This window comes from Nilaparvata lugens, chromosome 12 (assembly GCF_014356525.2).
Source record: "Nilaparvata lugens isolate BPH chromosome 12, ASM1435652v1, whole genome shotgun sequence".
NCBI classification, from domain to species: Eukaryota; Metazoa; Arthropoda; class Insecta; order Hemiptera; family Delphacidae; genus Nilaparvata; species Nilaparvata lugens.
Window position 1 is genome coordinate 5,635,386 of NC_052515.1, and position 17,561 is coordinate 5,652,946.

Below are 17,561 nucleotides of genomic sequence, written 5' to 3' on the forward strand. Positions count from 1 at the left end.
TTATTCACAAGAATCAACAGATAATATCAAGTCAGATATACGGGGATGACTTGAATGACAGCTATCTACGAGGTGATGGAACAAGAAACGTGACAGCAATGTCACCCTATCACGTATAATCATTTATAATCTCACTATTGTTCATAAGTCAGATACGTAATAAGGCTTTCACCATAAGAATTAGTTCATGGGTGATGTACGAATAAATTACCGTCATCTCATTGCACTCTGAGACACATCATTACACTGAAACTTGACACGTACTATACGATTTTCCCACTTATTACAGACAGCTTCAACCGTGTTCATAATGTGATAATTATACTCATCTATTTTATTATCCATGACGAACTGCAGGTAATAATCTTTTTTTGAACTATTTCAACGACACTACAGTTTATATAACATTTTATTTCTTCTAATTAGAATATTAGACTGTAGTTCGTTGAAATAGTTCACAAAAGCAATAATTATTATCAAAATACATTAAAGTAAACATTATATTCACGAGACTTTTTATCAACATTAAAAATACAAAACAATTGAATGTTTGATGGAAAAATATTGGATTCCTTAGCAATCTTCTACTGCTCTTACCATTGATACATATATATTGTCCACGTTTTGATACTCTTCAATACTAGCTAATCCACACTTCAGTTTTCTTGAGAATATTGCTAGTTGGAGTTTACTAATAAATCATTGCCATGACTTCCTGCAAGAAGCGCAAATGCCCATCTTTGGAAAAAAGATAAATTAAATAAAATTCAGGTCAATAATGATTTTCTGATACATTTTTTCTTATACTAATGAACATGAAATAATGATTGAAACAAATTCTAAATTAAATGGTGTCAGCCACCCCTAAATTTACTGATAATTCATTGCTATGATTTTTCATCTCTGCAAGGTTTGGGGAAAATACGGGAGACGAGAACAATATGTTTGTTAAAGATGTTGATGTTTAAGGCTCACCTTATGCCTAGTGTCGACGACATACATATAGCCAGGCCCAGGATTAGCCTGCAGCACACAATTCAACATCTGCTCATCCTCCAAGCAACGGGCACTGAAGCCAGACAGCGGCTGACTGCATCGACTAATAGCTGCCTGCAAAACACAAACATACAACAAATTAACATTGACAAGTGACTATGAACATAATATAGTCTATCCAAACTCTTTTAAAAAATTTGAAAATGAAAACTTATCTTCAGATAATGTTTTTGGTGAGATATAGTGATATTTATCCATAATGAAACACTAGAATATTGTCTAGAAATATCACGGATATACTTTTTTAATTGATATTTATAAGATAAATAAACATAAGATGTTTTGATGTATTAATATTTATGAGATGTAATTGATGAGTGATATTTTCAGACAATATTTTAGTGTTTAAATATGAATCCTTATGTTGAACCTGTTTAAAATATTGCTGAAATTTCGAAAATGAAGCAGTTTTAGCTAAGAAAATAAAAGCATTACAACATTATCAAAAATACTAAGTGACTGTGAACCAAGTAAAACGTTTTTGAGAACTTATTAGAATTTCTAAAATAAAGCAGTTGAGCTGAGAAATACAATAGTATACAACAGATTACCAATCGGGAATTATTGAGAACAAGTATTTTTTTTTTAATTTTAAATGATTTTTGTGTGATTCAAATTGTAAATTGAGTGTGTAATTGATGAATGTTAAGTGACACATAACCTAGCTACATTTGGACTGTTGTATAAATTAGAATTGGAACCGTTTTGGGCTTATAAGCCTGTGGTACTTTTCTGTAAGTTGTGTAATTCTGAATGATTAAATAAATAAATAAACATAGAAAGCCCTATTTCAATTCGTATAACAATTTTGTGGAGAGCGCAGAGGATAAAAACATATACAAATTGAAAATATATCTGTCAATGTGAACGTGACATAGCTTATTTGCACTATTGTTCGAATTTTGAAAATAAACCAGTTTTAGCTTGGAAGATAGAAACATGTGACGAATTAACAATAAAAAGTGACTGCCAATTCAATTTTATTAGTTTATATAAGTTTTCAGTAATTAAAATGTTTTAATGTAAAAAACAATGGCCATAAATTTCAATTTAGATGTAAGCAAATATAATTGGATGAGTAAATAACAAAAAGCATAGTATACATTAATGAAATGTTAATAGTACAACATAGAAGAGGAGAATTAAGTACAATGACATGACCGAAAACATGAAGTTACATTAAATGTCATTCATTTTCCTTTTTATATTTGATCACAAATGAACCTTCAATCAAATACTGCTCTCAATAATCTGTTAATCAATGAACAATACCTGTGTACATATATATACCAGTGAACTATATACTATTCACTATACCAGTGAATTTATAGTCATTTTTAATTCAAGAATTTATGAAAAAGATGCCTCCGTCTTTCGGAGGTAACGATAAGTCGTCGTTCCCGACTACCTGAAAACTAGTCGTTATCTCTCATCATCCCTCTCACTCATTACCCACGCACAAACCTAAGAGCTTATATGGGCATCATCCTCAATATTGTAATTAAATAGGAATTTCAGTTTCCAAAATATGTTCATCAGCGTGTGTGTACGTGTGTGTGTGTAGGTGTGTGTGTGTTGTGTGTGTGTGTGTATGTGTGTGTGTGTTCGTGGTGTGTGTGTGTGTGTGAGCTATTGAATTTTAATTTACTAATTTTGTTTAAAGATAAAATTATATAATATGTGGATGGTTCTTATAATCATTAGTACTGAGTTATTATTATCATTATTATTATAATCAATATTAAACTACTGATTTATAACAAGCTGTTTTTTATTAGGTAAGATTCGATGTATTCTCTTCTTTTTTATTTTTGCTATAGTAACGTTTATATTATTGTATTACTTTATGATTGGCTACCTACTGTAACATCGACCCAAATACAGACCCTAGAGGTCCATATGGGCGATTATTGAAGTGATTGTAATACTTGTTTTGTTTTTTTTATTAATAATTTGAATTTGAATTTGAATCAATTAAAAATGTCAATTATATTATTAATTATTTCACTAAATTATTTAATCAATAATATCAATCACGCAATTAATAATAAAAATTACTCAATTATTTTACCCAGTTATTGTGTTTGCAGAATCCCTCACCTTATTCCTATGAAGATAAGTTAGAACTGGTAACCGTCCTTTACTACGAAACTTTGAACTACCGATTAGGATATTGGTTTGCGCTGAAGCTGGTACGTACAGGTATCTAGGATAAGTATCACAGATCTGTCCAAACACAAAAAAACATTAACAATTATTATTACAAAACAACAAGAAATCAGCTACATGTTAATAAATATAGATATAACTAAATAGTTATTAACTGCAACTGTGAGCATTGATTGAATTGGAAGCATTGATATTATGAATGAATGTTGACTTCATACAGTGAATATCAATATAGATTTATCAAATGGAATTATAGTACCCTTCAAAATTGATGAAATAATAAAACAAAAATACAAATTGTATTCTTGTTTTATTAATTCTAAAGGGTACTATAATTCTATTTTATAAATACAAGAAAGTAGCCCTGAATTCATACATTTTAATCAAAATAGATATTTGAAGCATCTAGTGAATGGGTATTATAATTCGTCAATGCTGTTCCTAGAGTTATTAGGAACGTGTTTTTAAACATTAATAATATAATTGGAAGAGTTACAGTAGGAGGGAATTGTTTGATTGCTAGAGAAGTGATCATTGAAGTCATTTGATGAATAAAAAAAGTATATTTTGGTAGCTCTTTCTTCCAATTCAATTCCAGATTTGCTGAATTCTGTAAACGAATTAATTACAACTTTTTGTACTTGAATACTTTTAGTATTCAGATGGAAATTACTGAGATATTGCAATTATTCAAATGCTAATTAATTAATTATTATTATTTAACGAAAATCCAAATAAAATGCAGTAATTCACCCCGAAGACTTTTGCTTCTGCAAATATTGACAACAGGGTAAACAGCTAGATGGAAATTCGATGAGCGCTACTATTCAAAAATTATTTGTCAGCCCGGGAATCGAACCTAGTACCTCCTAATTGCCGGTCAGGAATGCTTACCCTTACACCAAACTGACAATCTCTGGATAGCAGAAGTCTTCGGGGTGAATTACAGAATTTTATTTGGATTTTCGTTTAATAATGATACTTTTAGTATTAGTATTATCATGTACCATTATCCTTTTATCTCTTTTGTGTAATCATTATTTTCATTTTATTATCAAGAGTTTTAATACTAAAAAAAGGTCAAGAAATAGCTCGAATTTGTGAATTGAGTAAGAAAGAACTTTTAGAATTAGAAGACTTCATATTTACCAATGTACAGTGAGATTCATTCATCTCATAAAGTAAGCACATGATTAAAAACCTGTCTGTTATTGGAAAAAGAAGATAGCTCTATACTAACCAACTCCATAACGTTGCCAAATTGCTTTTACGCTAAGGAGAAAATAATCAACTACAAAAATGTTAAACTCAATTGAGACATGGAAACATACTTGACCGATTTTCTTGAAGAATGGAATATAATGATCATTTTTAACAAGAATGGACTATTGATATTACATCAGATATACCGGGAGGATTTGAATCATCCTATGTCTACTATAGAAATACGAGACTTGGCAAGTGTATTCCTATCTTTATCACGTGAATCTATCACTAGGTATAGAAATAATGTTTTTACCTCGTATTTCTCATTTAAAAGCGTTAGACTCCATTGCTCATTGGGCACTTTCATTCTCTGGAATTCTGATTGCAGATCGAAAAAGTTCCAGCCAGCCGTCTTTGGAATGTCTTCAGTACTGCTAGTGTAGTAGAAACAGTACAAGTCTTCTATGTGAACTGAAATTTCAACACAAAATCGTATCAGAATTTTAATAACAATAAAATTACAGTAGTATGATGAGTGAGAATGTTGAAGACGAAAAAAAATGGAAAATATGAAAAGTAGATAATATTTGCATTTTTCAATTCACTTAAAAAGTGAGATACATCTGTAGATAGATCTAGTAAATGCTAAATATAGAATAGAAGATGCATTTCAATATTAAATATTGGTAAATTGTTACCAATAAAAATAATAGTTGTGCGGCTAGTAATAGTTTTCGAACGCAAACAGATGTTCGAATTTTGCAACGTACATAGACGTCCGTCCGTCTGGATATGTCTGCTTACGTCCGCACGCAAACGTTTGATTTTTTCTCCGTCTATCTGTTGCGATTTGCTTTTGCCTTTATTCGAGTTTACTGCACTAGACGTATAATAGGGATATTCTCAATGTTGTTTTAGCCAGCTAAAGTGCTACAGTATTTGATAACTCTGGATTGTGAACGCCCCATCTAAAACCAACTGCTATAAGCTAACTGCAATAGCGATCGAAGCGGATAATTTGTGTGAATCAAAGTTTATAACCTCACTTTTGCTATCAAATTTATGATCAAAACATGGCCGCCGTTTTAACAGAGTTAGCTAGAGTTAGCGGACTCAAACCTGCGCTATCTGCTATCTCGTCTGCTAATTTTTTTCTAAGGTACTACTATAGCATTGAGTTAACACAGACTTAGCAAATAGCAGGAGATAGCGAATAGCTCGACTTAGCCAGCTAACCCCAACATTGTGAATATCCCTACTGTATAGATTCATAAATTTATATAGTGAATAGAGAATTTCTCTTTCAACTATCATTGGATTCATAAAGAATGCTGACAGTCAATAGTGAGTCTCACTATTTTTGACAAAATTCTACATTTCGGGACCAAGAATATTACAATTTGCCGCTTATCAATATTAAATTGAATATCTGGAAGTTTTATCTTATGAAGAATTTCTACTAGCTGTGAAAACATCAAACTAAATCTGAAATTCATATACACTTATTCAAATATATTTGTAAAAATAGACAGAATTTACCTATACAAATAATAATAATTTGCTTTAGTTAATTCAAATAGACGGAATGCAATAAGATAAAAATTAATGGATACACTACCATAAATAAATAAAATAAAAAAATATGATTTTATTGCCGTTAAATTCTTAGAACAATAGGCAAAGTCAAATATTGAATACAGTAAGACAAAAGATAAAATCAAGTTTTACAGCAACCGTACACACAAAATTACATTGCTGAGTCTTAAAAATAATACAGTAAGTAAACTGTAAGTCAATTGGATTTTTCAAATACATTAATACAATTAATTTGGATGCACAAAACATATTCCTTACAGCATAACTTGAGCCTTTTGAACAATACATAAATACAAATAGAAACCTCTCAACTCTGAGCAACGATTATTTCACTCTCAAAGAACTCTTCAACACTATAAAAAGGATATAAAGCCAATTCAATAATCTCGCCTCAAATTTCTTCTCTGTCTCTAATCTTAAATATGTAGGTAATTTATTGTAAATTTTTATACCAAATGTATCATAACTTTTGGCTGTTTTGGATAACCTATGATAGGGAATATCAATCCTATGACAATTTCTTGTGTTATGGCTATGAGTTTGATGCCTTAATTTTAAATTGGATGAGTTTTTTTAACATGCAATAATACTGTATATATGTAAAAATTCACTATTGTCATTATTCTAAGCTGGACAAAAAGAGGCTTACAATGTGCTAGTCTATGAGAATCAGTTAAAACCCTGACCACCTTCTTTTGCAATAAAAAATATTTTCTGCATGACTACTATTTCCCCACAGTGGTGGGGAAGTTCTCTAATAGTTCTCCAAGTCCTAATATGATTCTTCAATATTGTGTTCCATCACGAACTTTTTATTATTAAATCAATTTCTGTTATTAAAAAGAACGACTAGCAGTCACTTTTTTTCAATGAATGAATTTATTCACTTACTGTGGCAACGAGATCTTTCGCTAGGTCCACCATCTTCCTGGTTGTACTCACAGACAAGTAGAAGAATTGGATGGCAATTTTTAGTGTGCTGTTATTGGTGTTTATTGGGATTGTTATGGCTGGTAATCCAAGAGGATGTGAGATTTGAAGTTTGTTTGTTTAATATGTATTGTCTATTTCTTTAAATCACTTCACTTGTATGGGCTAGTTTATTAAAAGTATTTAAGACAATTTAAAAACATAAAATACCCTTTTATTTTAAAGATTTCAAACTTCAAAACAAGTCTATTGCTTTTATATTGGGTGTATATTTCAAACTGTTCTATTGTGTCTGGTTCTGGGCCTTGTTTTTATGTTTATGATTTGTAGGTTAGTATTTATGTTTGTGTGTTTGCTAAAAATTGCCATCCAATCCTTCTACTTGTCTAGTACAACCAGGAAGATGGTGGACCTGCCGAAATATCTCGTTATCACAGTAAGTGAATAAATTCATTTATTGAAAAAATTGACTGCTATACTCCGTGCAAATTTACTTCAGACTTGGAGGAATTTGCGGCGCAGAGAAATGGAGGGAGATCAGCCAATTACAGTGATTAATAGAGTAATAGGTGGAAGCGCAGTTGTCAATTCGTCGAATAGAGACAGTCGAGTCTGTGATTGCAGAGAGGAAACTTCCTAAGTTTAACATGAGCGCTTGAATACTCACTGGAAATTAGGGAACGCTGGCCGGTACACAACGGCAACATAGCCGCCGCTGTATGCCTTCTCTGCTGCGCATCTCCATCCCAAGTCGGAAGTTAATTTGTACGGAGTGTAGTTGTTCTTTTTAATAACAAAAACTGATTTCATAATATAACTTTCAGATGAAAATTAATATAGAATGCTTGAAGAATGTCAAATGTCAATACGTTTTGTGGATTAATCTTGGTGGCTATTGGTACAATCGACAGTTGGGCTCAATTCTCACAGAAGAGACGTGGTGGTGGCAAAGCGCTGGCTTGCCACATCCACGCCACTCTATATAAACATACGGTCCAATCCAAACAGAAGTGGCGTTCCGCCACGCCACGGCTGTTTGCATGAAAGTTTATATGGGATATTGAATTTAATAATTTTATTTGCCAAAAAAAAACAAAATACAAAAAATAAATAAATATATGCTACTGCACTAAGTATATGTTTACTTGATTATAATGGGAGTTAAAAAGTCCGCGCCAAGCTCGCGCCACTACACTACTGTGTGAATTTATTCATTTATTTGAGAAAATACATATTTGAGGACATCCCATTATAACCCTCATAACACACACTGAGCAGTACAATTCAAAAATCAATACATGAAAAACTGGGCCTGAAATTGGGCCGTATTCTCTCTTGAAACGTGAAAGTTTCCTCAACTAACCTGGTTGTGAAAGCTTCTGAAGGGTTGTGAATATTTCATGACAATCTCTCTCCTTTGGTACTACGAAAGTGACAGACAGAAAAGTTTTACATCTCAACTGTAGGGGACAGCCTGTAGTGGTCAGTGCCAATTTCTCCACACTAGCTATATGCATATACAGCACCTGTAATAACAATCGCAGAATTGAATATGAACAAATGCTTGCATAAATAGTGATAATTCATATTGATGCCATTGAGAAAAGATAGCATAAGAAGAAGGTATTAGGGTGTTTATGTTCCAAATTTCAATGTTAACTCAAGCCGATAATCCTAGTAGTTTTTTTTGTTAAGCAATGAGAAGATGGTATTAGGGCGTTTATGATCCAAATTTCAATGTTAACTCAAGCCGATAATCCTAGTAGTTATTTTCTGTTAAGCAATGTGACTGGTAGTCTCTCATACTGTGCCGTTCTTATACTCTCATCTGACCAAAACAGTAATAGTAGACAGTAGTCGACCGTAATCGGCTTGAGTTAACAAAAAATCGGCTTGAAATTTGGAACATAAACGACCTATACCATGAGATATTTCTTATATTATATATTTTATCTATGTTTTTGCTGAGGGAAGAATGGATAGTAAATTTTAAGTGATAATTCATTCTTCAACATATAGATCCAGCATTTCTTATCAACATCAGAGATAAATACTAGCCATATTGTCTGACTATATTGTATTATCTAAAATGTATGAATTCAGGGCTACCTTCTTGTATTTATCAAATATAATATTATAGAACCCTTTGAAATTAATAAAATAACAGAATAAGAATACAAATTATAAACTATTACTTTCGGTGATCACACCATCGTCAGGTTATAAAACCGAAACTAGTAGTTATAATTTGTATTCTCATTTTATCAATTTCAAAGGGTATTATAATTCTATTTTATAAATATTGTATTATATTTGTCTGAAAGAATAGCCACATATAGATTGGTTATTATATAGATTGGTAATTCTATGGTAACATACTCTGTAAAAGCATTTCTGTAGCTATTTGTGTGAGTGAACAGAGTCGTAAAAACGATATTAGCATTTACACATGGTGAATTACAAGTTGAATAATGAGATTGGGAGTGACCGAACATGAAGAATTCAGTTCAATATCACGAACAAGATGGGGTGGAGGTGAGAGGGAAATAGAAAAATATCTCTCTCTGGGGAGAGAGAAACAAGTTGAAAAGGGAATCTCATTATATTTGAAGGGAGAGAGAAACAAGTTGAAAGGGGAATCTTATTATATTAAAGCTGGATTTCTATCAAAATTCGGAAAGGGAACAGTTTTGGGCTAGGCCTGTTAGTTCTTTTCTGATCATGTATGTATTTGATTTGTGTATTATGTGAAATGAATGAACGAGGAAAGAAGAGAGGAAGAAGAAGGTGGAAGAAAGGAAGAGTGAGAGGAAGAAAGGAAATACGATTTGAAAAATAGAGTTTGTGGTTAAATGGTTAAAAAGGATATGACAGAATAGGAAACTGGAAGGAGAAGAATGAGAAGGGAAAAATATGAGGAGATGGAAGTAAAAGAGCACGGAAAATGGATACAAGTGAAGGTATGAGAGAAATCTGAAGACAAGGAAGTTCGAAGAAGACTAAAGAGAAGGAAGAGGAAGGTATGTGAAGAAAGGATCAATTACCAATTATCAGACTTTGAAGAAAAAACCGAGGGAAGAGAAGTGTCAAAGAGAACGAGGTAGACGAAGAAAAGAGAAGTTGAATAGGAGACCAAAAAGAGAAATATTAAGTTATACGATGAAATGATAAAGAGAATGAAGGAGCAAGATAAGAAGAGGAAGAGAATGAAGGAAGTGCAAGAAAAGAAAAGTCAATAATGCAAAGAAGTGAAAGAGAAAGCTCGGATGAGAAGGAGGAGGAGGAGTAGAGGAAAAGAAGGAGGAAGAGCAGGAGGAGTAGGAGGAGAAGGGGGGATGAGAGTTGTTAGGAGGGGGGGTGGAGGAGAATTGGGAAGAATAGGAGGAGGAGGAGGAGGAAGAGGAGGAGGAGGAGGAGGAGGAGGAGGAAGAGGAGGAGGAGGAGGAGGAGGAGGAGGAGGAGGAGGAGGAGGAGCAGGAGGAGGACGAGGAGACGAAGAAGGCAATATGAGTAGACAGATTATAAGGAATAGGAGAAAGAGAAGCAGAATAGAGAACAAAGAAAGTTGGTTTGAGTTATGAGAGTGCACTAATTGCATGACCTGATAAGCAAATTGGCATGTTCAACAATAGATTGTGTATGCTTTCCTCTAGAAGAGATTAGTAATCCTGAATAAAAATTTCAAATTTGAATAATGAATACAAGTAGACTTTAGATAAGAGATTATCAGAGCTTACAACTGTGCTTTAAAATATTCTAGTACTGCTGTTTATACAACAGTAGAAAGTGCAATTCGTGAAGTTACAAGATCTGAGTTTGACACTGAAATAGTATATAGAAATTTTATAAGACTTTGTGCCGGTTGCAAAAAAAGCCGGTTAAATTTTAACCGTGATTAATTTACCAATGGGAAAAGGCCTTTTTGATGAGGATTGGTTCTCGTGGAATTAATCACGATTAAAATTCAACCGGCTTTTGAGCAACCGGCACTCCCTTTCTTTTTTTATATTGAGACTATTCACTTTGACTAACCATTAATTTTTCGTTTATATATCTTATAACTGAATTATATTTATAATAGTCTTCCAGTAAAGTCCACAGTTAATTTATAGAAAATACACTACCGTTTTTTGACCCTCAACATTTGCTACTTACTATTATATTATGTATATATTTTATTTAAATAGGGTAATACATTATTTTATCAATGATTGAATAAATAGTAATATTTTCTCATAAGCAGGCCTTTGTACATTTCCATTTTTCACTCCACTAGAACCACACCAACTCGAAGGGTCTAGTTCTCTTCAAAAGTCTTATAAGTTGAATAAAAATGAATGAAGATTCACTAGGAAAACATTCACTAGCTATAAAAGAATAGCTGATAACAATTTACTAGTTAATTGATACGAAGAAAATCTTACAAGAATACTGTAGATATTACTTTTTAGTTTTCAAAAATAATTGACATAAAATTATGGAAAAATCAATCATCACAATTAGGGTTTGTGCACACAGAGAGCAGTCTTAGGAGATATGGATATCCATATATCTATATCCTCTTTTAAGGCTGTGCAAAGGCTAAAAATAAACTTTCTACTTGTGATATTTTTCTAAGTTTTTCGATTTGTATATCATCAAGCTATCAAAGTGAAAAAGTTTTCTCAGGAAAACATTTTTTTCCGATCATTACTTTTTGAGATATGAGCGCCTGAAATTTGAATTTTTAGGACAGAACATTTCAAATTCGGTAGGATATAAATCCATGAGATTTAGAGGATGGATTCTTCATGGTACTGTTGATCTATCAGAACAAAAATTTTCTGAAAATGTCAATTTTTGAACAAGTTACTCAATTTACCAAAAATAACTGAACTAAAAGTTATTTTTGGTTATGTTTAGTAAATTGAATAACTATCTTAAAAATTGATATTTTCAGAAAATTTTTGTTTTAATAGATCAACAATACCATGAAGAATCTATCCTATAAACCTCATGGATTTATCTCTTACCGAATTTGGAATGTTCTGTCCCAAAAATGTAAACTTTAGGCGCTCATATCTCAAAAAGTAATGATCAGAAAAAATGTTTTTCCTACAGTTACGTTGAAAAGTGGCCATTGCTGCACTGATTACAGAACGCAAAGAATCACTTTTCCGCTCTAGTGCGGGAAAAATTTTTCTGCACTCCAGATTTGCAACATGGCAACGCAAAATACTTAGTAGGTTATATGGAGCAACAGTGCAGCAAAATCAAAATGAAGTTGGTAACAGTGACTGCTGTGGCTGCTATAGTGAGCAGAGGTGCAACCAAGCACAACGCGCTAATTATTATTCATTATATATTATAACCAAGGACAACGAGGACTTTAGGATTTTAGGATTAAGGTTTTTATCAATAATAAAATTACACAGAAAAACATTTGATGCATTTCAGGCAATTTCACCCATAATTACCCACTTTTCATATTCAATGGTAACTGTAGGAAAAACTTAATGTGAAATACGTGCGCAAAGTTCCTCTGCTGCACTCAAGAAACCATTCCGCCCTCGCCTACGGCTCGGGCGTAAACGTTTCTTTCGGTGCAGCAAACTGTCACTTTGCGCACTAGTTGCACAAATAACTATTCCTGAGAAAACTTTTTCATTCTGATTGCTTGATAATATACACATCGAAAAACTTTGAAAAATATTACGAGTACTAAGTTTATTTTTAGCCTTTGCACAGCCTTAAGACCTCTGGAACTCAAAACGTCTGAACTCTATATACACCGTAGTCATGAACCCTTTTGCAAAAAAATTGATCATGTTTCAACTCAAATCATTTAGTAAGTTTATTTTTAGCCTTTGCACAGCCTTAAGACCTCTGGAACTCAAAACGTCTGAACTCTATATACACCGTAGTCATGAACCCTTTTGCAAAAAAATTGATCATGTTTTCAACTCAAATCATTTTAATAATCCACAACTCTAATAATAAACTATCACCAATATTGTAAGAGATTTGACAGTTTTCATTCACTGTATCATCAATATTGAAAGAGACTTGACAGTTTTCAAAATCATGAGAAGTTTTAGAAATATTTACCCATGTTTCCTTCTTATTATCAGGATCGACAAATATGAGATGTGTAGCAGTAAGGTACAGATTGCCTTGTGAAAACTTCCGACTATTGTACTTATCTAGTAGGCGGACATTTTCAACCTGAAACGTGACAAAAATTAACAAATGAAACTCTTCATTCACACTTTTAAAGACGTAAAATGCTACATTACTTCCATACTCTCACAAATCATTATTAAGACTTTTCACCTAAATTGATCTATTTAATGTGATTTATATTATATTATTTCTTCTACATTATTCCAACCTATTTATTTATTTATTGGATAGAGCAAACAATACACTTGTTTGCTATATTATTAACTTCCATACTCTCACAAATCATTATTAAGACTTTTCACCTAAATTGATCTATTTAATGTGATTTATATTATATTATTTCTTCTACATTATTCCAACCTATTTATTTATTTATTGGATAGAGCAAACAATACACTTGTTTGCTATATTATTACTACACTATTCACTTTGATTTATATTATATTTATTCTACAGTATTCCACCCTATTTATTTATTGGATAGAGCAAACAATAGCCTACAATAGTCGAAAAAGGATTATGTTTGTTCATTAATCAATACTATAGTGACCTGAATTCTATGATGCATCAAGTGTTAAGGCAATATCACAAGGATTATTAGAGGAATCAGGAAATTAAATCATTTTTATAACTGAAAAGACTCGGTTATAGATGTCCCTGGAAGTAAGTAGGTAATAAGGGAATAAGAGATGAAAATATTGGAAACATGGTGTTTAAAGTCATTGAAAATTTATCATTTCTAATTGAGTAATTAATTTCTAGTTTTGATATTCAATAATCTCTTCGAAATCTTGTTCAGCAAAGATATTGATGAGAGCAGTCGACCAGTCGTGAAGAAAATTGGAAGCAGATTTTCCCAGATGAAACCAATTCCCAGAGATCGACTGAGACATAAAGATCGTAGCTAAAAATGAGAGACAAGAGACCAATCGGGAAATAATATAAGAAGAGAGGAAGAAAATGATATCGGATAAGATTTCCAGAACATTCTAGCACAGTAACAATTTGGAATGCCTCCAGGAAACTTCCATCGAAGATGGAGCTTGCAATTGTGAACTCGCTACCTACTTGCAGTTATTGACTTTTCTAGCCGTTGTTTGCAAGTCTCCAGGGCAATTACCTACACAACGAGTGATGCACAGATCAATAGGAAGGTTTGGCACGGAAGTTGTTGAAGATTGCTCGACTTTAGTCTTCGTACTAGATTTGCGAAAATGGAATTAGTGAGCAGTTTATTCAAGCATTACAAATTTAAAACGTCTGTAAAGGTTTTGTATTGTACTAATGTTCCAAGTATCAAATCGGATCAAAATTACTACACAAAAAACATTATACATTGATAGAATACAGAGTAAACAAGTTGATTAACTAAAATAGTTTCCCCTCCTTTACCAACCTTGTACATAGTTTTCTCTATTACCACACTAATCGGTAATTCTATGGTACATACAAAATTACTTCTGATTTGGGGGGAGCAGAGAAAAGTAAGGATACAGCTGCGGCGATGTTGCCGTGCTGTAAAGCGGCTAGCATAGTGAGTGTTCAACTGTTCATGATACGCATACGATGTTTCCTCTCTGAAAGCACTGAGTCGACTGATTCTAATAGACAAATTAGCAACTGCGCTTCTTTCCATAACTCTATTTATCACTGTAATTGGCTGATCTCCCTCCATTTCTCTGCAACGCACATCCCTCCAAGTCAAACGTAATTTCGGACTATAGTTTATATGGACCTATAGTAATAAGTGGTAGATGACAAGTAGGCAATTTAATAGATAACAAGTGACCCCCTGGGTTGAAGAACTAGCTACTTAATCATTTTTGTTCCAAGTGCATACAGAAATCGAAAGTAAAGCACTGCTTATGAATAGTTATACTAATTTTAGAAGAACGTATGTTCCGCCTGAGTGTTGGAGCTCCTAATCTGGTTTGAAGGCTTGATCATTGCCAATGACAACTTCATCAAAAACTCACGTCTCTTCATTTCATTGTTTTGAACCTGAAGTTGTAGAGAATCATAGCATTTATTCCAATCTGATCCATCATCCCATACCACATTCGTAGTGATCAATACAAGTAAATCTTTGTAAAAAAGAAAAGTATTTGATAAAAGTCCTACGTGAAAGACACTCTGGTGTGTTAGACACCCCAAACGAAGAACAAGATGAGCTGGTGACCTTGTAGAATGCTATTACTGACTGGAAGTGGTGGAGAGCAGTTGACAATGCTTCAAATCTAATTTAGACTGGGCAAAAATTCCCATCTGTTTGATATTGTAAACTGCAGAACAGAAAAAAAATCCCTGGGGTTTGAAACACCCCAGTGTGTCTCTTTGGGGTTAATAGTTACGCGTATGTTGCAGACAGACGTTAACGGAAGCGAGCCAATATCGAACTTATAAGTTAAATATGTTGTTTATTATTCAACTGAAATCATGTGTCGGCGCATAGAGGACAGTCTGTGTGATAACTCCCAAATATCATCAGCTTTTTTAAATGAATATAAAAATTACATAAATAGCATGCAATTAAATACAGCTGACTAAATGATAAATCACAACAAATTGTTCTCTTATGCACTTTCAATGCTATTTTTATATCCTGACAAAGGACGAAGGAGTGAATCAAAATTGACCTGTAAAAGAGTACGTGTTCAAAATTTAAAGATGATTCATCAATTCTTTGTAAAGTTATTGTAAAACATACAAACAGACGAACAACGACTTTAGTCTTGGGTGAGTCAAAAGTGAGAACTCGCTATCGCTCGTTCAATAACCTCTCAACTGCTTATATTTAGGGATAGAAAAAGTTCTTGACGAATGCCTGTTGGTTCTGTGGTTCATCTCGAATTTTGCTATTGATTTTGTCAATAAAATAGATGTACACTAATAGATAGTTCTTGTAATAAGTGATACATAATAAGGGTTTTGACGATTTTAAGTATTCCATTTGAAAAATTGACCACAAAATCATCTTCACAACTACACACAAAGCTTTCCAAGTAACAAAAAACTTTGTGCCACACTATGTACCAAATTACGTTGCTATTTGCGGCACGTCTCTTTATCGTAAGTGCTGGAAGGAGACGAGGTTTCAGCACGACACGACACGTCACGTCACAGCACGTATCACACGTCACATTAGACCACTCACAAACCAAGTGAAGTACTGCTTTTAAAGATTCAGCACCGGCAGTCCCTTCACATTAACCTCTATTCAGGATCTCGCTTTTCCACTAACACATGCTTGGCTTGAATACTTCTTCCCCAGTAATCACCTTCTTTTGCTTCACTGTCCTATTTCTCTCAATCTTCCTCTTCTTCATTCTCCGTCCTATTTGCAATGTTCTGAAAACATTTTTCTCTTCTTCTTCTTCTTCTTTTCTTCCACTCTTCTTTTTCAATTCTTACTCATCAAATGACTTTCCATTCCTCGTCTTTCTTCTTCTTCTTCCATTAATCATTCTCCTTTTTTTCGTCTCCTCTTCAATTCTCACTTTATTAGACTGTTTCTAATCCTTCACATGACTTCCTATTCCTCGTCTTTCTTCTTCTCCTCCTTCTTTTTTTTCTTCTTCTTCTTCTCATATCCTCATCCTCCTTCTTTCTAAACGTATTTTTTATCTTCTTCAACTCATACTAGATCACCTTCTTTCTCCTCCTTCACGTGACTTCCCATTCCTCGTCTCATTTTTCTTCTTTCTTCTCCTTCTCATCTTCTATTTCCTCCACTTTTTTATCTTCCTGATTTTAATCTTCCTTCTCCTCTCTTATTTTCCATTTCCATCCTCATCTCCTCGTATTCTTATTCCTCGTGTCGTCACTGTCGTATTCATCTTCTTTTCTCATCTTCCTCCTCCTTCTTTTTTCACTTCGAATGTTTGCACTTCACCTTTCATAGTTTTTAAGCCATAACTTCCTTCTCCTTCTTCTATATTACTTTTCTAGTTCTTCCTTTTCACTTCTTGTTAGTATCGACATTCTTCTGTTCTTGTTAGTATTATTATTATTATTTTATACTAGTATTTATTCCAATCCTTCTTCTTTTTCCCTCTTATTATTTTATTCTCTTCTTGTTCTCCCTCTTATTCTTTTCTTATTCATTCTTTTATTCTTTTCTTTTTTTTCTTATTCGCCTCCTTTCCACCCTTCTCACTAACCCCCCTCCTCTTCGCGATTTGCATTGCAGCTCCCCCCTTTTCTCTCCATTTTCGCCTTCACTTGCTCCTTAAAATTTTCTCTTTCATCCCCTCTAGCTTTTCCACCCCTCATAATTATTATTCAACTCATCACCACAGTCTTCCACTCATATCAAAAGATATGATCCACTCGTCTTTCAAGTCCCTCAACTTGTGTTGAGTTCTCTTTCCATTCCCTTCCTCTTTTTACTCCCTCTTTCTTTTTCTTCCTCCCCCCTCTCACTCACTCTATCTCAAACACAC

The 17,561-nt window shown here is 33.2% G+C and overlaps 1 protein-coding gene across 2 annotated transcripts in view; it reads right to left on the minus strand.

Annotated features, from left to right (window-relative positions):
• LOC111047975 (myotubularin-related protein 6) overlaps positions 1 to 17,561 on the minus strand; it is a 72,138-nt gene that overhangs the window by 37,737 nt on the left and 16,840 nt on the right. For both annotated transcript variants that reach the window (XM_039438796.1, XM_039438795.1), the window contains exons 2-6: positions 13,045 to 13,161; positions 8,321 to 8,483; positions 4,745 to 4,902; positions 3,157 to 3,282; positions 976 to 1,110 (exon numbers count right to left, since the gene is read on the minus strand). In XM_039438796.1, coding sequence (XP_039294730.1) covers positions 976 to 1,110; positions 3,157 to 3,282; positions 4,745 to 4,902; positions 8,321 to 8,483; positions 13,045 to 13,161 — 699 coding nt within the window. The remainder of the gene's footprint in view (positions 1 to 975; positions 1,111 to 3,156; positions 3,283 to 4,744; positions 4,903 to 8,320; positions 8,484 to 13,044; positions 13,162 to 17,561) is intronic.